This window comes from Scleropages formosus, chromosome 8 (genome assembly GCF_900964775.1).
Source record: "Scleropages formosus chromosome 8, fSclFor1.1, whole genome shotgun sequence".
In the NCBI taxonomy this organism is placed as follows: Eukaryota; Metazoa; Chordata; class Actinopteri; order Osteoglossiformes; family Osteoglossidae; genus Scleropages; species Scleropages formosus.
In genome coordinates, this window is record NC_041813.1 from 30801486 (window position 1) to 30827351 (window position 25866).

A 25866-nucleotide genomic window follows, 5' to 3' on the forward strand; every position below is an offset into this window, starting at 1 on the left:
GTCTTCAGGTTGCAGCTTTTAATCCCAGCTACAGAAGCCCTTGAGTAAAGTAGTTGCCCTGAAAGAATTGCTCTGGTAAAAGTACCTACCTATATAAATGGGCAAGTAATTGTAAGTTGCTTTGGAGAAAAGCGACAGGGAAATGTAAATATATGGTAGAAACAGTGTGATAATGTTTCGTATTCTGCGGTGGCGTAACCTTTCCCACGAATCCCTTTAAATATATTGACGTGGCTATGTTTGGGAAATAGTGCACTTGGCGGCTAAGGACACAGAGCTGCGTCTTGAAGGTTGCCCGTCCAGCTCCCAGGATGGTTCCCGTCGAGGAACCCTTAAGCGAGGTATTTACCCAGAGTCGCACCGGTAAAATTTCCTGCTGTGCAAATGAGCGAAACTAACAGGTCTTTTTGAATTAAAGCACCGATAACACGGAATTTTCTCCCGAAAAGAAGGGGGAGGCTTCGGAAAACGGAGTCCTGCAAAAAGCATCGCGGTCTGGCGCTCCCGTTGTCGCAAAAGCCGAGCCGCGATCCTGGCAGAAGCGCTTCCGTTTCCCCCGAATGGTCGACCGTCTGCGGCGCTGCGCTGCGCTCCCTCTCTCGATGACGCCTCTGGGAATCGTGCACCCGGACCCAGCGTTTCGCTGCACTTCCTCCAACACAGCTGGCTGTCCAGGAGATGTGTACCGAATGAAGTCCTTTCATGGGCAAGAGAGTTCACTAAAAGTCCAGGTGCCACTACTGGCAGGATAAGGAGTTTGTGAAAGTGGTCGAGTGTTTGCTCTGGAAATGCCGCGGCAGCTCGAGGGAGACGGTACGAGACGCCTTCTCCTCTCGGCAGTCGGTCGCTTCCTGCGGCCTTGCTCCCGCTACCTGCGTTGGCCTCGTCGGAGTCCGGCAGGAGCGGTACAGCGGAGCAGCGGGTCGCCGCGCCGAGGTCCCGATCCGCCTTCTTCGTACGCAGCCTTGCTGGGGCAGGCGCCTTCCAGACACACCTTGGGCCTTGCAGCAACATTGTATGAGGTCCTCGCAAACACGGTGCGCTGTCGTTGGGTAGCAAGCTGTAGTGGTTTGGGAAATGGTTGCAAGGTCAGGTGCCTGGGGCGCCCCTTCCGGTTTTGTCCCCGAGTACTTGACTCAGAACCGACGCAAAGCGTAACGGTTGAGGACGCGCATCCGAAGCCTGCCGGTTCAGACCTTACTCGTAAATCCCCGGCTGCGTCAACGGATAAAATTACATGAGCGTAATAATGAAGAAGACGTGTTCCCGTGAGGCTTTGCCCCATGGCGGTGGTGAAGTGAAATGTGTGTTACAACGGCTACTCTTTTTCCCCTTGTGCGCAGGCGTGCTGGATGACGAGGACATTCGGCTCATGATGCAGGGCTCCAGCATGGTGAAGGTGCGATCGCCGCGGTGGCAGAAGAGCCGCGGCCTGCGGCTGCTGGAGGACGGAGTCACGGTGTGGTGCGAGTCGAGCAAGGGCTTCGGGCGCACAAAGCAGGAGCAGACCTGTGAGTGTGCGTGTGTGTTCGTGCGTATGCTTACGTGAAAGCTTGGGGAAGGGGAGAGGATGGGATGGGAGGGGGCGGAGCAGGGCCAGGGCCGGCGAGGGGTGGGAACTGGGTGGGACGAAAGATTTTTAGATTGTCGTAGAAAAAAAGCAGGTTGACCTTCTGAAACACTCCCTAAACGTTGAGAAGAGACTTAATTTGTGTAAGAGGCGGACCACCCGCAGCCTCATCCCCTTGTCGCATGCGGTTCGGTCCAGCTTCCACCTTCTGTTAGTCATGAGAAGGAGGACCCTGCGAACCGCCCAGGTTTTGACTTCCATTTTCTGCGGTCGCTCCTGAACCCTTGGAGGGCGGTGCCGGCAGACTGCGGTTAAGGACCACGGGGCTTTGACTGAAGGGGTGCAGGGTCAGGTGGCAGGGAAGGCCCTGGGCTAGAACACTGCTGAAATATTTAGCCGTTCAAGGAGTGAAATATGAATAAAAGGGATTAAAAAAAGGATAAAATATCTGCCAAACAATAAACTCGTAACAGCGGCAATGGACAGTTGATACTCATTATGTGTTGGAGTCATACTGACCTCTTGACCTCTTATTGGCCAAGCGGTATAGAGCTGTCAGTTCGACTTCTACTTAGTTTCATTTTTGCATTGTTTGTTTATTTCTGCATTATTGCTCTTGTAACCTTGGCCCGTTTCCTTTGGGGGGTGTGTGTGTGTGTGTGTGTGTGTGTGTGTGTGTGTGTGTGTGTGTGTATTCCAAGGTACAATGAAGGTACAGTGTACACAAACATTTTGTTCGCGATCTCGTAGTCCGTACCGAATGCGGTTCCTCACTTTCCTTTCGGGGGTTCGTGGGCTGGAACGAAGCCTCTCGGGCGCGCTGTCGCTTTCAGCCCGTTTGCCTCTCGGACGGCCGGTGGCCATTCGGGCAGGGCTTGGAGACCTCGTTCGTTTCCACTGGAGCTCCGGGGCCCTTCTTGCGTCCGTAATCCAACGACACGCAGAAGGATTTGGACTTTAAAAGTACTTATTTCATGTTTCTTGTCAGGTCTCGAAACAAATGGACCTTCAGCGGATCGTGGGGGGCCTGAGCCGAGTGAGGTGGGCTTGCCGGAATTCCCGACTGCAGGTTTGCACAGTGGGAGGAGCTTATAAGCGGCGACAGCAGGGCATCGGCTACATCCGGCTCCGCCCATCGCACAATTTTCAAAACGCCGACTTTACTGTGGCTCTTATTAAAGTGCTGAGGTGTCTACCACCTGCTCGATCCGGATTGCTTTCGTGGCGCTTCGCCAGCTCCCGGGGTTTGAGGGTAGCGCCTGGAAGAACGCGTCGACTCGGACGCTTCGCTGACGCGGGGGGACGTCTGGCGCGAAGGGATATGCTGACTTCCGATTCCTACGCTTAAGCGTTTGGGGGACGGCGGGCGTGTTCCTCCGACGAGCTGAGCGGGAACCATATGTCTTGCGCGAACGGAGCAGAATCGACGAACGAATGGTGTCGTTTTTTTGCGGAACGGAACGGCAGGCTGGCCGCGCAAACGCCGAGATCACCTTGAAAGGTGGTTTGAAAGGAATCTCCCTTTGAGTCCCGTCCGGTCGATCGGGGTAAGATGAGTGTGCGTTGTGTCGACGGGACTCGCTCAAGTCGGAGGACGTGGTCGTCCGCAGCGAGGCTCACGGACTGTCCGAGCGGCGTGTCCATACTTGGGGGGGTTGATTTGAGGTTGGACAGCAACACCCCATCGCCCCGTGCTTGTGAGATGGCAGCGGCCCATTTGTTCAACGCCTTCGTTTAAATGCTCGGGACCTCGTGGCATCGGGCCAAGGGTGGGGTTGGGGGGGGGGGGGTGGGGGTGCTGTCAGCCAGGATTCTAACTTCCATTCTAAAATTAGAACCAGCAGGGCAACATTATATGGGTGGACAGGCCGACTCCTGGGCTAGGGAATACCATGGTAACAAGGCATACGAGGTGGCTGAGAAATGAGACCTGCCGAGGCGACGCACTGACAGTGGCTCGCCGAAGCCCCCGTGCACCCGCGCCCCATTTTTTGCGGTCGGTTTGGAGTCACCACTTTACCCGAAACACATGTTCTTTGGACCAGGGAGGAAACGTACGCGGTAAATTCCGCACAGGTAGAGCAGGGATCGAACCCCTGTCCGGTCGCACGGTCCGAGGGCCGTGAGGCAACGGCGCTACCTTCTGCGCCCTCGTGCCGTTTCCTGATCCTGACCCGAACCCAAAGACCATCCGTGTCCAGCTGTTCACCGCAGGTAGCGCGCCCCGCCGGCGGATGTCGTCCGAGCTGGCTGCGTCTCTGGGCTCGGGGCGCGAAGTGCCCAGCGGTTGTCGCCTCGTTCCGGCTGCGCCGTTTCAGTCTCGCCCCCCTCCCCCCAGCCCTCCCCCGGACTCAGAAATGTGTGACGTTGCGCGGCCCCGGCGATGCCCCGGCTCAGCGGCGGCCGAGGAGGTGGGCGGAGTTAATTACCTGCGGCAGAAAGGAGTCCTTGTCTGGGCGCCGGACGCGTCGGAGCGAGACCGTGTTCGCGTGTCTGAGGTCGGACCGCTTTACCTCCACGCCGCGCTCCTCGCATAAGCGATAACTTTGTTCCGTTTCCCCCGTCACTCTTTTTAATAATTTAATGCCGGAATTGAGACCGAGCAGCGGGGTCCCTTGGAGAGTCGACCCGGAAACCTTCGGGTGGCCACGAGGGCCGATGGGGCGCTGTGGAGTTGCGCTGGAGAGGAACAGATTTCGTTCGCGCGTCTGCGTCCCAGGAGCCGGAATTGACCCGCGCGTCAATATCATATGCCGAAGCGGAGGCCGCTGCTTTTTTTACACCGAAGGCTGCGCTCCAGGGACCCGGTGACAGCACGCGGCGCGTCTCTGCTTTGAGCTCATCTTCTTTGAATTAGCGAGCTCTCTTTTTGAAGCCCATTCATACGTCTCGTATTTTATGACCGATATGAAGGTACCCGTGTGCACGGGGTCGGGGTCACGGTCACGGCCCCGGTGTCCGGCCAACTTTTCAGGCAGGTCCTTGCAGTACTCGATCTATCGAGAGCGCGGCGTTTCGACTTCGAGCGCACCGTGAGCCCGAGCTTTCGCTGCCGACGAGGCAGTGACCCAACAAGTGGTCCAGCATCTATCCTGGAAGCACAGGGCGTGATGCAGGGTACACCCTGTATGGGATTGGAGGGGAGTGTCTCACACACTCAGACACGTACTCGTACAAACGCTATGGACGAAGTCACCAACCCGTCCGAAACACCCGTCTTTGGACTGTGGGAGGAAACCAGAGCACCGCGCGAAACTGTGGTGCGATGTGCAGAATATGAATGGCGCAGTGCTCTGACCAGTGACGATGCAGTGCCCAGACTGATGCTCTGACTAATGATGATTCGGGATGCGTATTAGTGACCGTGCTGCGACCAGCGTAGAAACAAGGTACCGCATTAACTACCAGGTTCTGACAATCAGAAGGAGAAGCACTTGAGATGCAGTGACCTTAACCGTGTTTACGAGGTCCGCGGTACGATGACCTTTCACGTATTTCCAGATCGAGATGCTGAGACTCACTCTTTGCCTTTCTGTGTTTTCTCCCTTCCCTTTGGCCCCGCCCCCTGACTCCGCCCACCCAGTTTCGGTGACGGAGGTGGAGTGCGTTCGCGAAGGCTGCCAATCCGAGGTGCTGCGTAAGCTGGCCGGTTCCGTGCCGGAGTCCCACTGCTTCACCGTGATCTTCCGCGGGGGCGCCAGGAAGAGCCTGGACCTGTGCTGCCAGACAGCGGAGGAGGCCCGGTGCTGGGTGCGAGGAATCCGCACCCTGAAGGACCGGGTCGCCAACATGAGCCAAAAGGAGAAGCTCGACCAATATCCTTAAGCAGCTCCCATCCCTCCCGAACAAACGGAGGCAGTACCATCGCCACGGCGATGGCGGCGAACACAACGCTGTCGACAGCCAACGTGAGCGCATGGTTAAGGTGTGCGGGGGCGGTGATGGCGTCCAAAAGCCATTGTCTAAAAATAGGCGAGATATGCGATTGAGTGTCACCTTTGTCATAGTTACCAGCTTTTATGTGGCACAGGAATGCAGTTTGCAAAATTGTATCGCTAAGCGATCGCTGCTCAGCAGCGCGTGGCGTTGTTTCACGTGTCACGCAGGCCGGCGCGGACTTGGCGCGGCCGGTTCGCCCTCGATCTCTGCTGGCAGCGACTGCAGTCAACTGTCGTCGGAGCACGAGCGAGTTGTGTTCACGCCCCCGAGAGGCGGCAGGTAGGCGACTCGCGATGCCGGAAGTGCGCGAACCCGGATCTGGGTTGCCGCTGGGCCCGAGGGGCCCTTTTCTGTGTGCCGTGTCCCGTCCTTGACTTCCCTCGCACCTGGATCCGCGGCTACCTGAAGCGAGCCGACCAGAACCAGGACGGCAAGATGAGCTACGAGGAGGTGAAGCGGCTGCTCCAGATGATCAACATCGACCTGAACGAGCAGTACGCCCGCACCCTCTTCAAGGTGGGGGGGGTCCTCGGGAAGAGGGGGGTGCTTCCTCGGCGCAGTTGCCGCGGCAACCGCGGTGACCGTCGCTCGTTCGCCCGTCCCCCGGTGTGAAGGCAGGACGGATCCCGCTGCCACTTTCCAAGTTCCTCCAGCGAAGCTGTACGGTAATAGGAGCGATTGTGGTGGAAAAACACCTGGACCATACATATTAAAAAATGATATAGCACAAGTTGGAGTCGTACACCCTCCCGGTCGGCCACATCTGGCACACGCTCATTGCAAGGGTCCCGGCAATCGGCTTGCCATCGACGCTGTTCAGCCGTGACTGCGTGGGTCTCGGGAATTCGCTGCCAAAGGAGGTGGCGGGGGCGGGGGCGGTCGCGGTTGCGCGGTACCGCACTCATCAGCCCAGAACGGGAAGATACATTAATTTTGCATCCCGGCAAAGACACGCAGCGCACACTCCAACAAGCCTCGATCACGACTGATCTGGCCAGCGGCTCCGGTTCAAATCTCCGCTCAGCGGAGGCGGTAGGAATAAGCCCCGCCCTCCGGACCACCCTCTGTATGCCGCTTCAGGCATGGCGTCTGCGTTCACCGTGTTCCTCGATCGCCCCTCGCATTTAAATTCCAGCGTTTTACTGCCGGTGGCAGTGCATCATGGGTACTGAAAGCGCTCTGGCCGAAGCGAGGCCTGCGACTGACCCGCTGGAATGGACTTTCGTGCACCGTCATAACACATAATTTATGAACAGTTTTAAGGCTTCACGATCACAGCGAGTCGGATCCCTCGTAAACCGTGAAGGCTGAGGAAAGCCTTTGCGTTCGTACGCTTCTATGGCTGCGTGGGTTGTTTTTACATCTGTGTTGTGGATCACATGCGCTTGTGTGTGCGTGCGTGTGTGTGTGCGCGCGCTTGCGTAGGTGCTGGATGAGTGTGCATCTGGATGTTTATGAGATACGAACCTAGTCCACATTCACCCGTGTGTGTGTGTGTGTGTGTGTGTGTGTGTGTGTGTGTGTGTGTGTGTGTGTGTGTGTGTGTCTGCGCCGGGGGTTTGCGACTGCAACGGAGGCTCTCACCCGCAGCGCAGGCCGACCGCAGGAACGAGGTCTGTCTTTAATTACAGGTTCGGTGGGAATCCAGCCTAGGGGCCTCCTTCCCCCAGAGAGATGTCAAGACCATGCTCTGAGCCCCTTTCTCTCTCTCTCTCGCTCTCCCTCTCTCTCTCACACACACACACACACACACACAGCTCTTCCCCCCCTCTCCCAACCACACCCCCCACCCGGTAATCCACAACAGTTTTCCCGCAATGCATTATGGGAATGGGGGTGGCAGTAGTCCCGGATTTCTCAACACAAACACACACACACTCCTTGTGCGTAACTCCCTCGTGCCAAGTGGAGTTCCAAGATTTGGGCTGGAATGTAGGGTAAGGATTGTACCACTGGGGGGGGGCTTCTGGAATGTTCCCTAGTAGTAAATTCAGATGTTGATTTTCACAATTGCCCACAATTTCTGGGTCTCCTCTTCTGCGAACGGACAAGTAGCCGTGTTTGCGGCGGCCTCCGTCTTGACCCCTCCGTGCCTCCCTCCCCCCCCCCCCCCCCCCGCAGAAGTGCGACCGCTCGGCCGACGGGCGCCTCGACCCGTCCGAAATCGAAGAGTTCTGCCGCGAGCTGATGCGGCGACCCGAGCTGGATTCCATCTTCCACCGCTACTCGAGCAACGGCTGCATTCTGTCCACGGCGGAGCTGCGCGACTTTCTCGGTGACCAGGGTGAGGACGCCTCCCTGGCGCACGCCCAGAAGCTCATCCGCACCTACGAGCTCAACGACTGGGGTAGGTCCGCCGACTTGTGGGTCGCGCCCGCCGCGCCCCGCGACACCCTCCGGATACCCTTCGTCCGGTCACTTCCGCTCTTCCCTCGGTGCCCCCCCCCCCAGCCCAGAAGCACTGGTACATGACCCAGAACGGCTTCACCATGTACATGCTGTCACGGGAGAACGACGTGTTCAACCCGCTGCACTCGGTGGTGTATCAGGACATGACCCGCCCTCTGGCCCACTACTTCATCTCCTCGTCGCACAACACCTACCTCACCAAGGACCAGGTGACCAGCGCCAGCAGCACGGAGCCCTACATCAGGTACCGCGGTCCGCCGGTGCTCGCCGTAGTTCATCTCGGGCTACGCGCCCGTGACCTCGTCGGCGGTCCTTACGAGCTCGGCTAGGTGCGCGTGGGCAAAGTCGTCTTCGTCCTCACGCTCCATCTGTGTCACATCTGTGAACTCCACGTGTCCGTTATGTTAAATGACAGCAGGTCAGTGGATCTCTTTCCACAGAAACGGTTAGGAAAGGGAATCCTGTGAAAGTGTTACGTCTCTCTGACACACACACACACACACACACACACACACACACGACACACTGCTGCAGAAACCAATACAGTCGTGGCCTTGATCTCCATCGCTTTTGCAGATGTTGCACTGCAGGCCCACATCGAGTGTGCGTGTGTGTGTGTGTCCGCACACAGGGCTTTGAACCAAGGCTGTCGGTGCGTGGAGCTGGACTGCTGGGATGGTGAGAAGGGCGAGCCGGTGATTTACCACGGACACACGCTGACGTCCAAAGTGCTCTTCAAGGAGGTCATCGAGACCATCTCCCAGTACGCCTTCAAGGTTTGCAAAACGCAACGTTGCGCATGAAACGAGTAATAAAAAAAGAACAAGACCACCTCAGATGAAGAAGACGGAGAGGAGTCGCCCGTCTCTACGATAACCACGCAAAGTGCAAATAACCACATTAATAACCCTGTACATTTAAGTGCTGTAAGAAATTGATACCAAGTGACGAAGGCAACACCCTGGAGGTAAAGTACCGCGATTCGTACCTGAAGACCCATTGAACCCACTCAAGTTACTCCGTCACAGTTTATCGATTACGTGAAACCGTTCGCCGGACGCCATAAACGCTCACGTTGGTAAACCGTTACGAAACGTGAAATGCCGTCAACGCTGCGGTCCCGTGACGACGGCGATGTGTCGCCGCAGGCCTCTCCGTACCCCCTGATCCTGTCCCTGGAGAACCACTGCAGCGTGGAGCAGCAGACCGTGATGGCCCGTCACCTGCGCTCCATCCTGGGGGGCAAACTGCTCACGCAGCCCCTCAGCACCCAGCAACTCAAACACTTGCCCTCCCCCGAGGTAGGCGACCCGTCTCGAACCCGCTCTTCCTTGTCCGCTTAGCCTTCGGGTCGTCGTGACGTCGCACGGTGACCGTTGGCCGTCGCTCGCGGTCGTAATTTGAGGAACACTCCCCCAACCAAGTACATACAATTACACCGCTGATGACTAAGAGCAGTAATAATAATCACAGTGATGGCGATGATGATAATAATAATAATTATGTTGAACTGCATGCAGCTACATACCCAGCTGAAATGGACCGGCATCACAGTGCAACATTGGTTTGGGTTATTATTTAACTGACTTTCAGTGATTGATTATTTACTTATTCATTATTTTATTATTTATTATTACATTTATTTATTTATTTATTTATTTATTTATTTGACCCCACCCCGCCCCAAAGCCGGCTGTACCATGTCAAATGTTGTCATTTCACAAACGTTCAGAAGATCTGGGTTCTTTAATAGTTTTGAGGGTGGATTTTGGGGAGGGGGGGGCCTTTTCTCAGGGAAATAGTGGTGGGGGGTACTGTAGCTGAGAGTCGTTGCCCCGTTACACTGTCAGTGCAGGTTGTGAATGAAGACCGTTGGCACCTGTTGGCGGTGGTGTGGTAACTCTATGGTAATTGTTTGAGTAAACGCTGGACTAGGGTGCCCAGGACGCGTTGAACCGATACTACGGAGGCGTTCGGAGGGACTCGGAAGGGGGGTTTTCAACAAAGGCTCTGTGCTCCGCCCACTGCAGGAGCTGAAGGGGCGGATCCTGATAAAAGGGAAGAAAGAGAGCCCCCATCTGGAGAAGACGGACAGCGTCGCCAGCAACTGCTCCTTCGCGGAGGACGAGGCGGCGGCCGAGAGCAAGGGCAAGAAGGATCCCGCGAAGGTCGGCCATCCGGAACGCCTTTTTCACACGTTCATCCTTCCGTCCTTTTTAAACTGCCACTTTACGATCCAGGTTACACCTTCAGCTTGGGCCGTGAGCAGGTAGTTTGTATTGAGGAGCAATAAAAACGGCGTCGTTGATAAGGCCTGTAAAATTACGCTGTCACGGTGACTCATGGAAAATCTCGCCCTGGAGTACCTGATCGGGAGCCCAAATTCTGCGAGGTGCTTTCACAGTACAGCACATATCACACATCCTCACGGTTTCCTCTGCAATAATGACCGGAAGGAAGCCACATTATTTCAGTAAGCTGTTTGGACTTGCACTTGGAAGTCATTTGTGTGGTGTCACCATTTCCTTGGAGATGTTGCTGAGGAGCTGTGAGCTAACCCTGACTTTCTCTTCCTCTGTGTGTGTGTGTGTGTGTGTGTGTGTGTGTGTGTGTGTGTGTGTGAATGAATCAGGCGGGTTCCTCCAAGCTGAGCCGGGAGCTCTCGGACCTTGTCGTGTACTGCCAAAGCATTTCCTTCAATGGGTTCGAGCAGGCTGCCAAGAGGCCCCCCAGCGATATGTCCTCCTTCTCCGAGAACGAGGCCGCGAAGCACATCAAGGAGTCAGGCATGTGCTCCGGCCGCAGCTTACGGCTCGCCTCCCATTTGGTGTGGATTTCCTATAAATCCCGGTCTGCTCGTCAAATTAATTCAAAAAAAAAAAAAAAAAAAAAAAAAAAAAATGACACAGAAGAGCTCAGTTGCAGAGCTGCAGCTTCTCGGTGTGGATCTCACGCCGCACCTTCCGCTCAAGTTTTGATCTCTTTATGACACTTTGCTTTAGCGCTGTCTCTCATTCGGGAACCCAGGTACGGTACCGCGGTTTCGTGCCGCCAGATGTTTAGTGGAGCAGAAACGAGCCGTAGACCCGAAGGCCTTGGGCTGTCCTTGCTGTACTCTTCTCTGAAGATCCTTCCCACCTTCCCGTGCAGGAAAGCTCTTTGTTCGCCACAACAGCAGACAGCTCAGCAGAATCTACCCGTCTGGGCAGCGGCTGCAGTCTTCCAACTATGACCCCCAGACGATGTGGAACTGCGGCTGTCAGATGGGTCGGTACCACCCAGGTGGAAGCCACAGGTCTCTCCTGTAGACCCAGTCCAAGAACTTGGGCTTGTTTGCGGCCGATGGTTGGAAACCACGAAACTCGAAGGCCCGACATTGTCAAGACATTTTATACTATAATGTTTAAAAAAAAAAAAAAAAGAATCATTATAATGAAATATTTTTTAAAAAGCGCGGTCTCTAAATGTACCTGCTTATCAGAATTTGTGAAGAAAAACTTAGCTCTTTAGAACGAAAAGATATTAAGATGTTAATTAGTATCATTAGATTATAATTATTAGTATTATTATTAATTATTAGAATTATTTAATCCAAACCCAATAACAATTTTCACTCTTCTATACAGTTGTATTTTTTTACTGGAGCGCTTCGGGTAAGTTCAAGAAGGTAACGGAGCACTTTTCTCTTGTCCTTTGCAGTGGCGCTCAACTTCCAGACGCCCGGGGAGCAGATGGACCTGAACCAGGGCCGTTTCCTGGACAACGGTCGCTGCGGCTATGTGCTGAAGCCAAACTTCTTGTGCCGCGCTGACTCTAACTTCAATCCCGAGAACACGGGCGGCGGTCCGGGACACGTCCCCACCCAGCTGACCATCCGGGTGAGCGGCATTCTGGGAGTCGACACCTACAATAGACTACCAACTGGTGTTCAGATCCAGCGGTCGTCTGGGTTGAACACCTGTCATTTTGCTGCGAACACAGCTCTGAAGTTCTTCTCCACGCTAATCGTATCAAGGCGTGGGTGGCCGTAACGCTGCTCTCAGTGCAGGAGCCATCATTTCTGATGGAACCCTTTTGAGATTCCTTCGCGCACTCTATGTGTTTTCCAGGGTCTTTCCGTGATGTTCTCCACCCTCTTTGACATCCCTTCTTACTTGTCTTTGTCTCACTCAGGTGATCTCTGCACAGCAGCTCCCCAAACTCAACGCAGACAAGCCCAACTCCATCGTGGACCCCCAGGTGTGGGTGGAGGTCCATGGGGTGGGCATCGACAATGCCCGTGACAAAACCCACCGCATCAACAACAATGGTACATCGCTCAGTGTTTCACCACCGCGTTGACTTTGATTGGTATGGTGTTGCTGTTGGTGTGAGCAGTGCTCATGCTGACCGCTGCCCCGTTCTTCTCTACCCTGATCGAAGAGAATGCTTTAGGGCCAAAGAGGTACGGTGTATCTTCAGTGCGATGGACCTAACATTTGCTGATGCCCCCTCCCTCCAGGATTCAACCCAAGGTGGGACTGCACCCTGAGCTTCCAGCTTCAGGTTCCAGAGCTTGCCCTTGTGCGCTTCTTGGTGGAGGACCATGACCACACCTCCAAAAATGACTTTGTGGGCCAGCTCACCGTTCCGTTCACCAGCCTTCGTACAGGTACGCACAAGTCGATGGGTGTATGACCGGGTTTTTACAAGGGTTCACATTTACGTTTATTCATTTTGCAACCGCTTTTCTCCAAAGTGACATACATCTCAGAGAAAATACAATTTGTGCATTTACACTGGCTTCTCATTTTACCAGCATAATCATTTTACCACTATAATTGGGAGCGAGCGAACATTTGTATGTGATTTTTGTGTGTGTGTGTGTGTGTGTGTGTGTGTGTGTGTGTGTGTTGTCACTCTAAAACTACTTTTGCAAAGTTGCATCCAATAAATATTCATTCATTCATTCCAGGGTTACTTTCTTTAAAAATCTTAGGAAGACCGTGTGTTTTTGTATTTTTACTAACTTTAAGCTACATTAAAACTAAGACTGGTTGAACATGACTAAATAACATAAGTTGTCTCCAGAAACACCTGTTGGGTGCAAGTTGTTGGCCGATTCATCCCATAAATGTGCAGCGATCATCACCTTGAGCCTGTTAGGGGCACCAGGTGGCGTTGCGGGTAGAACCGCTGTCGTTGGACTCTAGTCCTCGTGGACTCGGAGGCTGCAGGTTCCCATCCCACTTGCTACTGCAGTATCCCTGATCAATGTACTTACCCTTACCCTAAATTGTTACAGTCAATCATTGTAGGTAGATTAACATTGTAAACCACTGTGGAATAAAGTGTCAGCTGAATGAGTAACTGTAAATGTACTGATTACCAGCACTCAGGAAAAGCAGACATGAGCTGTAAACACAGTGGAAGGTGTGTTAGACAAGGTGGCCCCACACGTCTGTCCTCTTTTGGTGTGTTTTACTGACACCTATTGGCTGGGCGCTGGACTCTCTGGTCTTTCTCCACATTGCATGAAGATGGCAGCCTTGGCGAAAGCCATCACTGCCGTGTTACTGTCTGCATTGCGATGCGGAGAAGATTGAGCGCTCTGGCCTTGTGCCGGTCTTGGCTGCCAAAGAGGTCAGATCTCCCACCCTGTCTTCCCAGGTTACCGACACATCCATCTGCTGAAGGCGGACGGCTCCAGCCTGTCGCCAGCTACTCTCTTCGTCCACATCAAGGTGTCCCGCAGAGGGGTGGGCATCAAAAATGTGTCCGATCGCATGAAGTGATCTCGCCTCGCTATCTTAGCTACGTCTGCCACGTCCCCATTATTGACGCCATCGGAGGGAGCGTCCCGACATTGCGCGTCAAGTCTCGGGGGGGGCCTCCGAAACTCCGAGGAAGTCCGAAGCGGCGGCCTGTCCAGTATGCTCCCTGCGATCGATCGGGAAGTGTCCTTACACTCTGCAGGAGAGCGACGTCTCCTTGGAAATTGCTGAATCTCCGTACCGTCCACCTGCCTGCGAGTGACCACCTGGATGGTGGGAATGCAGGGGGGGTGTATTTCTGTTTTTTCCATTGTTCTGCTAGGTGCCTTCATTAGCTTCAGCTCGCCGGACTGCGGTTGCATTCTGCCACCACCGTAGAAGACTGCATGTAAGACACAAATCAATGGAAACGACGACCATGTTTGTCTCTGTACCTGGTCCATATTCTATTCTGGTCCTCTAATGTATGACCTTGAGATGAAAGGTTGCCTGAGTTTTTTTTTTTGTTCTGATGGACACCGATGAACTGACCAGTATGGTGAAACATGAAACCAGCAGGTGAAGTATCCAGTCATCGTGGAAACCTGAAGACCCCCAAACCTAGCGCCTCTAATGCTTCCTGGCAGAGGGGTGTAACTTTGAAACGTAGGCCTGCATTTTTTCTTTTGTTTTAATTCTGGGGGTTAAAATAGCACAATCTTAACTTTGTAATGTCATGTCATTTTTTAAATTTGCCTTTTTAAATTTATTTAACGTAACATCTCTCCATATGTAACTTCAACGGTTGTCCGTCTGTACTTAATGTTGTGATGTACTAAGGATTTTAATTTTTCTTATAGTTTTTATGTTTGTCTTGTGCTGCTGACTGTCAGCCAGCTAGTGAAATCCAGTAATGAAGACTAATGTTAATTTTTCATAGACGTGTGTGTCTGTAGATAGCGACATTTGCACGAGAGGCATTTCCAGTCTGTAAAATCTCTTGCTGCCGCCTTTCGCTCGGCCGTCTTCTTCGCGCGTCGGGTGCCTTAACCGTAGCGGACACTGGGCTTCGAGTTGATGTGCTTTTTGGATCCTCGCAGTCCGGGCCGTAACCAGTTCTTCGCGCAGCGAGGAGCGACGGGTCTGAGGATGAAGCACCGCTGAAAACGATGCTGAAACATTTTGCCTTAATTACCATTAATGATTAAAGAAATAAAACATCTGTAGGTTATCGGTGATGATGAAATGGAAGCAATGTGTAGATAATACTTGATCTTATCTTGAAGGACTGTTGTAAAAAAAAAAAAAAACAAACAAACAAATGTTTCATAAAGGAAAAACTGTTCACTTCTCAGCCTCGGGGTGTCTGTGGTACTTTACCAGTGCGAATACCTTCCTGCGTGCGTGATGTATATAAATGCGCGTCGGCGCTGGGAGGCCCTGTTAAGTGACACAAAGTCCTTGCTCCCGGATGCCAGCGGAGGCCTGTCAAGTGAAGGCTTTTAACGGCGAGGGACGGGCACAAGCTACACGTGCAACGTGCCGTACAGGGAAAGAGAAAGGAGCTGTTTTGTGCTCTCGTCCTTCGCCATTTCCGTTACCTGACAACCCAAGAACTTTGCTCCTCAGCTATTGCTGTTCAAAAATTAAGTAAAGCGCTTATAACGCTCAAGGCAGGGCACTCGGTATGTTTACCAAATTGTTTATTTGCTTTATTCCTCAGGGACATGTAGACAGGTGGGAGAACCGTCCTCATAATATGCAAAATAATTCACAATTGAATTTGTCTCACGCAAGCAGGTAGAAACAACCTGTGGCAAAGTGTTTTAATAGCGGTAAGTTGGACCAATTGTAGTATACTCTGTCGATTAAGTGGATATTAGAATTGAGTTGACAATGGTGCGATCACCTCATAGAGAGAAAATTAAATGTAATTACGATAATAAAATACTTAATAAAACGAATGCAGCTGTGAAAGACGCATTACAGTAAGTACTGTACAGCTTTATGTCACTCTACCGCCATCTTGTGGTTGTACAATTAACCCTCTCGTAAACATAACGAGTTAAGCGCTCCGTTTTTCTATTATTTTAGCCAATGGTTAAACACCGTTTTAACCGTATATACACACACGAGTGGAAAAGGTGGTGCAACCTAGCAGTAATACTGTGAAGTCTGTGGAACCCATACCCCGCTCAAGCGAACCTAGGCATCTCCTGAAAACTGCAGATCCCATGAAACGTTGCGACAGGCAAGTCACGTGGGGTCGGGGCCGCGTTAAACCGTTCTCACTTCCTGGTAAAAGATGGCGGATGAGAATGAGGCAGCACCGAAGCCGGAGAAAGAAAAGGAGTTAGAGGATGACCACGGACACTGCAGCGACTGCGAAAATGAAGAGCATCACTTTAATGATAGGTAGATACATCTGACTTAAGATTTTCCCCCCTCCACCGAGATTGCCTCGTTTCTATGTGTTCTTGGACATAAAGATTTAGCTCAACTGGTCCTGAGCAACCTAATTCCTAGGAAGCAAGTCCCTCTACTATTACTTCATTGGTGGAAAGCTATGAGTGACCACTGGTTTTCGTTGCTGATTGGGCCGTCCTCTTGTCAATCACCACCATCGGTGGGGCTTGATTCTTCTTCGTTCTTTCAGCTGAAATATGCCTGAAGCTGTAGAAATAGATCAGTAATGCGAAAACTAATTTATAGCGATAAACAACAGCCAAACATTGCGCTTAACTCCCTCAAATTGCCAACGTGGTGTTTGTCTGTGACAGAAGGTTGGATTGTGAGTTGCTAATAATATTTAATGCAACTTCTGTCCTGTTTTGGGAGGGAGAGATGCAGGTGAATTTCACGCCAAGACAAGTCACCATCCCTTATATTTCACTGGTTTCCACCTCAGTTGTATTAGTTTGGTAATAAATGTGCAATCAGCTGTATTTCCTTACTTCTCTCCCATGGGCCATGGCACGATTGCTATGTTCCCTCGTGCACCCAGCCGGCCCCCACGCGCACGCCACGATTTCAGCACGATCATGCTATTATCAGTTGCATGCAGATTCAGTTTCTTTAAAAAACGAAAGCACTGACAGTGAGTGTTTCTAAGATAATTTTGTTAATGGTAAAAAAAAAAGCGTCTTTTACTTAAAATGAACTGTTGGTGGTTGTCTGTCTGCTGAGGTACTGCAGCAGCCAGTCCTCCCGCTGCTAGCATGGCACGCATGCTAGCTCACCATAACAGTTTGGTCAAAAAGGAATTAAGGGCTGCTTTACTAGTTAACTTCCTGTCAAAAAGGAGCCGCCACCGTCTGTCTCCTGGCTGTGTGTGACAGGAAATGGAACCACGAGGTTCGATATGTAACAGCTTTGTGCCAAAGGGAAGTAGGTAGCCGGAGGCCAGCTGGCTAACGGGGCTAACGGGCCCGCGCGGCCAGGGGAGCGTCCCTAACCGGCACGAGGCGAGGCGCCGTCAAGGTCAGTCTGGCGGGAATCGTCGAGCCGCCGCCGAACTCACTCACTTCCTCCGAACCGCGGGTTTTCGCTAGAAAAACTGACGTGTCGGTAACTGGCTTCGCGGTTGCGTTAATCCACTAATTTTACCAGGCAGGTATTCTTGAAATATTTGACGACTTTTTCTCGTCACTTTATTAATGTTAGGTAAAAAAAAAAAAAAAACCAACACAGCGTACACACCCGCTTTTTTTTATCACAGGCTGAGTTGTTCTTCCCATGCATGGCATGCCATTTGCGTAACTGCATTAGCAGACTACAGAATTTAACATCAGTTAACAGTGGTTTTCCTTCTTAGCTCTGTGGAATAGAAAACAAAGTGAATATTCACGTATGAGAATGAGGAAAAGTCTGGGGTTTGACTTGTGGCAAGTTTCAGTGTCTTCATGACTACCTCTGTAACTAAAAATAAAAATGAAGTAAAATGAGAATTGAAGTGGGATCGTGTAGCTGGGCTTGCAACACACAAGTAACTGAGAAATTTTGCTTTTGTGAGACTTCAGCTCAACTTACTGTAGGTCTTGGCAAAGTTGACCTGTTTCCACAAGGGGCTGCTGGTGTGTTTGGGGTAAAAACAGGTGTGTGGAGTTGCGTTGTCTTGCAGGTTTGTTACCCGCATGCGGAATAAAAGGAATGACACGCGCTAAGTCAGTGTGAGACACAGCTGACCGCGTCACACACCGACATACACTGAGAGCCTGAGAGATGTCAGCGAGAAGAGCAGCTCTGGCCGTTGCCACTAGAAGCCTGTGGAAAGGCCATTGAACGCTTTGTGCATTCATTGTTCCCGTTCGTGTCTCTCTGCTGCTCCCCTCCACTCAAACCCCTTTCCCCTGAGGTCACGTGACAGCCCATCCGTTTGTCCTTACGAACGCGGCTCCCGTGTCCGTCGGCGTCCCCTCTGAAACTGATGGGATTATTAGCCTATGTTCCTCTTGTAAGTATACCTGGAGCTCCTGTCTGCCCAGCTCGACTGGGTCTCTGATTCGTGGACCCTCAGGGACTCTGTGTGTGTGTGTGTGTGTGTGTGTGTGTGTGTGTGTGTTCTGTAGGCAAAAGTGTGTATTTGTATTCAGGAATACAGAGTAGTAGCAGAAAAATCACCCCACAAGGGGGTCTAGTCAGGTTTTGGGTCACTTGGTTGCGCTGCATAGCAGTGCATCAAGTGTGTGTGCGTGCGTGCGGGCCTGCTGGAATAAAGAACTGTCAGACAGGTCTACAATGTGGGCAGCTTTTGTAAGAAAGATCCTTATTTTTCATCTTGATTTAACGGCCTAGCACTTCACTAGTGGTCTTGGACCTGACACCTTCTGGGCTCTGGTGAGACTAAATGCAACAATTGTTGGCATGATGGCCTTTTTATTGCTGTGCTGGGAAGGATTTAAGTCTCTGGCAGAGAGTTAAGTGTCCCTTGGCAACCTGGTGTATGAGATTCATTGTGCAGTTTAAACCAGGAAAGACCATGGGTTGTGGCAGGAGCTGAGTAAAAACAGCTACAAGCATCTCTCCGATGGGCATGACATAAAAACCATTGTATGCAGCAAGATGTGCTGGATTAAGGGCATCTAGAGTAACAGTATAAAGTGTGAGTACAGCAGGACAAGCTGGGTAAAACCCATATGGAACAAACTGGACAGAGGCAGAAAAGAAAATCAACACGCAAGTATCGCACAACTCTGGCAATCACTCCAGAAGAGCTGGGGAAATGCCTCGGCTCCTCCCTATCAGACTTATTCACTGAATGCCCTGAGAGAACGAACCAGTTTCCAGCAAGTGAATTCTCACTTTTCACTGGTATTGTGACTTCCTTGCTACTGCTGTTTGACTTGAAGCCATCGGTTTGGTATTTCTTGAATTATGTTGAAAGTATGTTATCGGGCAGTTGCCGAAGCTGGAATAGTAGGAGACGGAGATAATTGTCACAAAAACCGATCTTGGGAGCGGTCACTCTGGATTTGTGGTGCTGTAGTGCTCTGCGCTGTCTTAAAGGATGAATACATGTCCTGTTCCCTAAGCGAAAAGAGCCCTGGGGATGACAGTGGAGCAAAGAAAAAGAAGAAGAAACATAAGAAAAAGAAGGACAAGTCTGGGGGTAAAGACACAGTTCAGGACCCTTTGGCCAAGGTACAGACATCTTTGTATGTGTGTGCTTTTTTTTAAAAATAAAAGGTCAGTGGATGTATCTGCTAATGATTTTTTACATCAACTGCCCCCGTTTCCCCTTGGCCCAGGTGAGCTCGCTGCCAGCAGACAAGCTCCAGGAGATCCAGAAAGCCATCGAGCTCTTCTCTGTAGGCCAGGGCCCTGCGAAGACCATGGAGGAGGCCAGTCGCCGTAGCTACCAGTTCTGGGACACGCAGCCCGTCCCTAAGCTAGGTATGGATTTGCAGTTTTGGAGGAGGCAGAGGGGTTTCTTCCCTGTAATGTTGGGTTCATGTTCCTTAGTACTAGTTTCTCCTTCTGCTCAGCAGAACTGTATAACCTTTATCCCGTTTCTGCATTAATGATTGCATTAAGGATTTGTGCTGCATGTTTACTGGTTAAATAGTGTGAACAAAGTGATTAAAATCCACAGGTGAGCTGGTGACGTCACATGGCTGCATCGAGCCAGACAAAGACAACATCCGTGAAGAGCCCTACAGCCTCCCACAGGGGTTTTCCTGGGATGCCTTGGACTTGGGCAACCCCAGTGTGGTGAGTTTTGTGCTCATGTGCATCTAGGTGTGTTTGTGTCCATTGTCAAGGTGTGTTAAGTCATGTAATTAGCACCATCTTCTCATCCCTTCCAGTTGAAAGAGCTGTATACCCTGCTGAATGAGAACTATGTGGAGGACGATGACAACATGTTCCGCTTTGACTACTCGCCGGAGTTCCTGCTCTGGTGCGTGCAGCTCCAGCTGTCTCAGACATTGTGGCCTGAGAATATGTGTTTGGAGCCATTTGTGCAGAGCTGTTGATGTTGATCTGCCCATGACTGAGTGGTTTGCTTATCCGATCTTTTCTTGTACATACCAGTTGTTGCAGAGTTATGCTGTGGTTTCCATTTTTATGTTGAGAAAGCACCTCCTCATCTTCTGTAAATTTTTGTTTGTTAAGGAAAGAGTGGTTCACATGAAGGTTTGGCATTTAAGGTCAAGTAAAAATACACATTTTTCAAATGTATGTTTCCCAGACCAGTACCATTCCAGGGATGATTCTTGTACACAATTGCTGCAGCCCTACTTTACTGGCCAGACTGACAACAGAAGCTCACTCTACTTCCATGACTTTGTCATGAATTTCTATATAGAGCCACAGGTAGCGATAATGTATACTTTATGCTCCATAAAGAAATACTTCAAGGTTTGTTGGGTTTATGTTGGCATTCTTCCAAAGCAACAAGGCAAATATGGAAACAAAACAATACTTGTTTTGAATCTAATGTCCCTAACTTCTTACTCTAGGGCCCTTCGCCCCCCTGGCTGGCTACCCCAGTGGCATTGTGGTGTGAGGGTGAACTCCAACCAGAAGCTGGTCGGCTTCATCAGTGCCATCCCTGCCGCCATCCGCATCTATGACACGTTAGTACTGCCCACAGATGGCACTACTGATATCATCCCGATGGGGTGATAAGGTTTTTTTTTTTTTTTTTTTTCCTCTTTTCTTTAAAGCCCAGTTACTTGTAAAGTGTCTGTTCTGATTTTTTTGGTTTAACCAGTTGGCAGGATTAATTGTTAAATATTTGCGATTATTTAGGTGTATGAATTTACTAATAAGACACAAGCAGTGTTTCTCTGATAGTAAAGTCACCTGAAACTTGTGTACACAACCCTTCAAGAGCTGAGTCTGAGACTCCTGCTATTCAGAATACATACCTTTGTGTGCCCAGGTAGCTGCAGTGGTTCTTGAATGCAGCAGCCCTCCAGACCATAATGTGTATGAAATAAGCTGGTAGCCTTGGAGAGCGATGGATTATAAAGTACGCATCACTGCAGCAAAGTGCAGCTACTATGATTCCACTGTGCTTCCTCTTCCCTCCAGTTAGTTTATGATGCATCAGTATTTTATAGTGCAGCATATTTTTGTAATGCCACATTGGTGGTGTAAATTAAACATTCTCTGTGGAGCACCAAAAAAAAGCATTCATTTATCAAACCAGTTGTAAATACTTGCCATTGTTTGCCTTTATTGTGTTAAGATATTAAGGTGGAGCAGTAGGAAACTGGATTGGGGAGGGTTGTGTTCACACACAGAAGAAAACTGTTCACCATAGACCCACAGTTTATAGTCAAATGAATTAAGACCCAGAAAATGCAAAGTTATGTTTTATGTATGCACTGAACCTTCCTTTTTTGCAGAATTAACTTTGCATTCTGATAAGAACAGGAGAAATATTAATGATATTCACAGTACATAAAAGATCTCTATTTCAGTTGCAGCTCATCATTCAAATGTTAGATTCTGGGAAGCTGCTACCTTCAGCTGTCGCTGCTCCTTATATAGAGTAAGCAGCATAATAAATATTTAATGAATGATGTGGTGTTAGTCTTGTGGTAAACCTTGATGAATCATGTTCTACTTAGTTATGTGAAGTTTGGGAATGGGAGTGTATCATTTGACTCTGTCCTGCCATGTCCCTCAGGGTGAAGAAGATGGTGGAAATCAATTTCCTTTGTGTCCACAAGAAACTGCGTTCGAAGCGGGTGGCACCCGTGCTTATCAGGGAGATAACCCGTCGGGTGAACCTGCAGGGTATCTTTCAGGCTGTCTACACTGCGGGCGTGGTGCTTCCCAAACCTGTGGGCACCTGCAGGTGTGTTTGTGTCAAATGGTTTTCTGTTCTTGTTACGCTTTTTTGTAACCTTTATAGGTGTACCTTTTTGACACTCTACATTAAAGTTATTGCTTATATTTATATCTGTAGGTAAGCAGGTTACAGAAGTGTACAATGTTTGTACAGAAAACATTACAACAAAAGAGAACAAAGCAACAAAATAGATTAAATGATGAAAGGGGGGAAAAAAGCATAGGAAAAATTGAGCATTTACATTTATTCATTTAGCAGATGCTTTTCTCCAAAGCGACATACATCTCAAAGCACTCAAATGGAGCACACAAATGTTAAGTGAAAGTTTTGAACACTTTTTTTTTTTTTTTTTAAAAAAAGCCTGGATTTAAGCTGTTCGGAGTAGGGGAGTCAATCATGTTTTTGGGAAGGGAATTTCACATATTTGTCTTGGAAGTGGTTCTGTAGCAGACATTTTATTCAAATGTACTCCATCAAGGGGAGCAAGTATTGAAGTGGGCAGCGGGAGATGAGTTCCCACCCGCCATACTCATACATGATTGTATGCTGCTGTTTTCCTAAACAGTGTTTTCTTGGTGAAGCCAAGCAAGGCCTGACAGATGAGCTGGCTAACTTAACGGCGCTTAACCTGAACCACTCCTCTTGCCTGTGTAAACAGGTACTGGCACCGCTCCCTGAATCCGCGGAAACTAATAGAAGTGAAGTTCTCCCACCTCAGTCGGAACATGACTATGCAACGCACCATGAAGCTGTACCGCTTGCCAGAGGTTAGTGAGAAGCTCGCATTGACACTGCCTTGGCTCTGCTCAATTCGACATTTTCTGTCTCTTGCTGTAATGTTACTGTAGCAGATGACAAGAATGCATTTACACTTCGGGTTGTTGCTCTGCTCTTGACTTAGCCATTCATTCTTCTCCCAGACTCCAAAGACCCTTGGGCTGCGACCCATGACCAAGAAGGATGTCCCAGCCGTGCATGCCCTGCTGCAGCAGTACCTGCGCCAGTTCAACCTGGTGCCGGTCATGAATCCTGAGGAAGTGGAACACTGGCTGCTGCCCCGGGAGAACATCATCGACACATACGTAGTGGAGGTCAGCAACCCTCCCTGCTATCCCACACCCCCCTCCCTGGATGCTCCATATTACATATACAGGATTTGACAACCCTACTTTTGCTTTGTTATGCATGCGTCTGTTATCGGGCCAATTTTGGAAGAATCTGACTCAATACAGCTTTGGAAAAAGTAATGGTATATGTACCGTAATGTGATGTTCTGATGAAATGTGGGACTAAAGTCCTGTTCTTACTGCCAAATTGCTGTTTATTCTTTAGTAACCAGAGAGATTTCTCAGTCACACAGAATATTCTGCCTTAAACAAGTTAATTCTCTTCACTGTAAACTCAGATTTTTGGGCTGTTTTCACTTTGCATACTTAAGCATAGTTTAATTTGTTGTCTTAGCGTCTGCAGTGTACAGTTGTAATGTCATAAACCAGATCTAAGCAGGATGTTGAGGATTATTTTCATAACCTTGCCTGGTCCAAAAAGGTGATCCATGACAGCTTGCGGTGTCTAACTGCGGTGCCTCCCCACAGAATGCCCAGGGCCATGTGACCGACTTCCTTAGCTTCTACACGCTGCCATCAACCATCATGAGCCACCCGGTGCACCGCAGCTTGAAGGCAGCCTACTCCTTCTACAACGTGCACACAGCCACCCCACTGCTGGACCTGATGGGCGATGCCCTCATTCTGGCTAAGTCGGTGAGTTTCTCTTTATTTCAAGGGCACCATAGTGCCAGGACAGTGTGTCAATGCGCCAGGATAATTTAACCTACATGTAACACCAGTTTGAATATTGTGTTTAAATCTTTGATTGTACCCTCGTCCTACTTATGGTTTGAAACTTTTTCTTCTGTAAATCATCTCCCTGCCCCATGAATCAGGAAATGCATTATTTTTGCCATTGTTTTTCATATTCAGAAAGCGTTTGATGTGTTCAACGCACTGGACTTGATGGAGAACAAGACTTTCCTGGAGAAGCTCAAGTTTGGCATTGGTGATGGGAACCTGCAGTATTACCTGTACAATTGGAAGTGCCCTAGCATGAGCTCGGAGAAGGTGAGGACGATGCCTAACAATGAGAGAAATACAGGCTATATTTGATACAAAATACCCTGTATATTAATGTACTCCCATCAAACTTGTATTTTTAAGAAATATGAATTAACTAAATTTTTGGAGCTGCAGTTGGATTAATGTCAGCATGTGAGCTATTTCGTGAATACACACCTATGTATATTGCTAGAAGCTCCTTAGCTACAGAAAGAGCAGTAGTAAATGAATGTTGCTGAAATGATCTGCGAAACATTCTCCTTTTGTGTGCATTTGAAGGAGATCTTTTGTGTTCTTGCTGAGTCATCAGCAAAGGACATTCCACTGTTTTAGTGTTTTATTTCTGAGTTTTGTTTAGCTGGCGGTTCTGACAAGGAACACAAAAGCTGCCTTTTTTGTGCAGTGGCCGAACACCAGAGAATGCAGAATCTGCTGAGGGTGCAGTTTTGTTAATTTCCACTAGGTGGTGTCTGCAGAATAATCCAAAGTCATACTCCTTTATTTTGTTTCACGTCGTTACTGTTGAGTGTATTCCTTATATTTGGACGTGAACATGTGGAATAGTTGATTCTGTTGTGGCACCCCCAGGTGGGGTTGGTACTCCAGTGACACACCTGTGGCAGCCAAGCAAGGAGATGGCCCCACGCACTGATCCCCTGGACTGATGGATTGATGGACCTCCTGCTTCAGGAATGACAACCCACCGCCCATTTTTTTAATTTTGATGTTTGACTGACCTGCACTGCCGTTGTTGAGCTGGGGTAGTGATTCCCCCTCCCTGCCATGCCCCCCCCCCCCCCCCAATCGCATGGAGCTGAAGCCATTATTTTTGTAACATCTCAAACAACAACCTGAGACAGTCACGATTGTACAGCATACTCAGACACTCTACATGCTTGGTTCTCAACATAGCTGTTAAATGGACATATTCATGACATGCACATCCAGGATATTTTCTGATTCACTTGCACACATCTATAGAACTGTCACTTTTTTTTTTTTTTTTGCTTTGATCCTGTCTAAATGGGAACCATTTTTGCAAAGCACCCATTGTCATCATCTTAATCTGCTTTTAGAGGAGATTAAACTTGAACAATCAGAAAGGAGAAAAAAATAAATAAATATCCAAAGTGGACAAAGGACTATGATTGCTCTCAGTGATTAGTTTTTTTTTTTTTTTTTTTTTTTTGGTCTTTCTCCTTGAGTGGGTCTTCTCCAATGCCCTCGTCAACTGTAACTTATGCCAACCTTTTCTTTTTCTTTGTGCCAGTTTAGATATTGCGTATCTTTTCAGTTGTTCAGAGGGAAACCAAGAGAAGAGAGATTGGAATGTGGAAGATTAATCTTTTAGCAGCATTTTCCTTCATATCAATGATGTAAAAAACCCTACTTTCTGTCTGTGGTCCAGCATATAATCAAGTCCACTGACGGTAGCTGCTTATACAAACAGAAAGCAGGCTGGTCAGGTAGGTGGGGAAGGGCAAACCTGGAAAAGGGGGCATTTGGGTTGGTAATCAAATGGGGAGATGAGTCAAAGAAATATTTGGTGTATCTTTGATGGGGTGAGTTACAGTTAAAGCGAATTGCTGCAAAAAAAGAAAAAAAAAAAACACTATGGTCAAACGTGTTCTATTTGGTAGAATGTTGAAAGAATATCAAGTAAGTGATTGGGTGAGGGGTTAATGGTTTTTTTTTTGTGCAAAATAAAAACTAGAAGTGCTCTCAGGTTTTGGTTTCTTTGTACTAAACTGCTGCATACTAAAGTAAACCTGGATCATTACTGAGATCTTCCACGTACTG

General features: G+C 49.6%; 2 protein-coding genes across 3 annotated transcripts in view; both read left to right on the plus strand.

Moving 5' to 3' along the window:
- LOC108941601 (1-phosphatidylinositol 4,5-bisphosphate phosphodiesterase delta-3-A-like) overlaps positions 1-14979 on the plus strand; it is a 30042-nt gene extending 15063 nt beyond the window's left edge. For both annotated transcript variants that reach the window (XM_029254115.1, XM_029254114.1), the window contains exons 2-15: positions 1344-1511; positions 5154-5385; positions 5896-6025; positions 7631-7856; positions 7961-8162; positions 8550-8694; positions 9067-9219; positions 9949-10086; positions 10551-10704; positions 11069-11185; positions 11618-11796; positions 12092-12227; positions 12420-12569; positions 13568-14979. In XM_029254115.1, the coding sequence (XP_029109948.1) occupies positions 1373-1511; positions 5154-5385; positions 5896-6025; positions 7631-7856; positions 7961-8162; positions 8550-8694; positions 9067-9219; positions 9949-10086; positions 10551-10704; positions 11069-11185; positions 11618-11796; positions 12092-12227; positions 12420-12569; positions 13568-13692 (2226 nt within the window). In that variant the 5' untranslated portion in view covers positions 1344-1372 and the 3' untranslated portion in view covers positions 13693-14979. The remainder of the gene's footprint in view (positions 1-1343; positions 1512-5153; positions 5386-5895; positions 6026-7630; positions 7857-7960; positions 8163-8549; positions 8695-9066; positions 9220-9948; positions 10087-10550; positions 10705-11068; positions 11186-11617; positions 11797-12091; positions 12228-12419; positions 12570-13567) is intronic.
- Positions 14980-15946: 967 nt separating this feature from the next.
- On the plus strand, positions 15947-25405 carry LOC108941558 (glycylpeptide N-tetradecanoyltransferase 1-like). Its single transcript, XM_018764316.2, has 12 exons — positions 15947-16065; positions 19182-19290; positions 19398-19542; positions 19742-19860; positions 19956-20047; positions 20610-20726; positions 21788-21958; positions 22611-22719; positions 22873-23043; positions 23548-23715; positions 23935-24072; positions 24655-25405. Exons 1-12 carry the CDS (start codon positions 15956-15958, stop codon positions 24673-24675), a joined length of 1470 nt encoding a protein of 489 aa, XP_018619832.1. The 5' UTR covers positions 15947-15955; the 3' UTR covers positions 24676-25405.
- The last annotated feature ends 461 nt before the right edge of the window (positions 25406-25866 follow it).

What these genes read in the sequence shown, in the direction of transcription:
- LOC108941558 (XM_018764316.2), top strand. Translation starts at nt 15,956, where the DNA reads ATGGCGGATGAGAATGAGGCAGCACCGAAGCCGGAGAAAGAAAAGGAG. An exon ending in ACTTGGGCAACCCCAGTGTG is followed by an intron (nt 19,861 to 19,955) that starts GTGAGTTTTGTG and finishes CATCCCTTCCAG; the next exon opens with TTGAAAGAGCTGTATACCCT. An exon ending in TCGCCGGAGTTCCTGCTCTG is followed by an intron (nt 20,048 to 20,609) that starts GTGCGTGCAGCT and finishes TTCTTACTCTAG; the next exon opens with GGCCCTTCGCCCCCCTGGCT.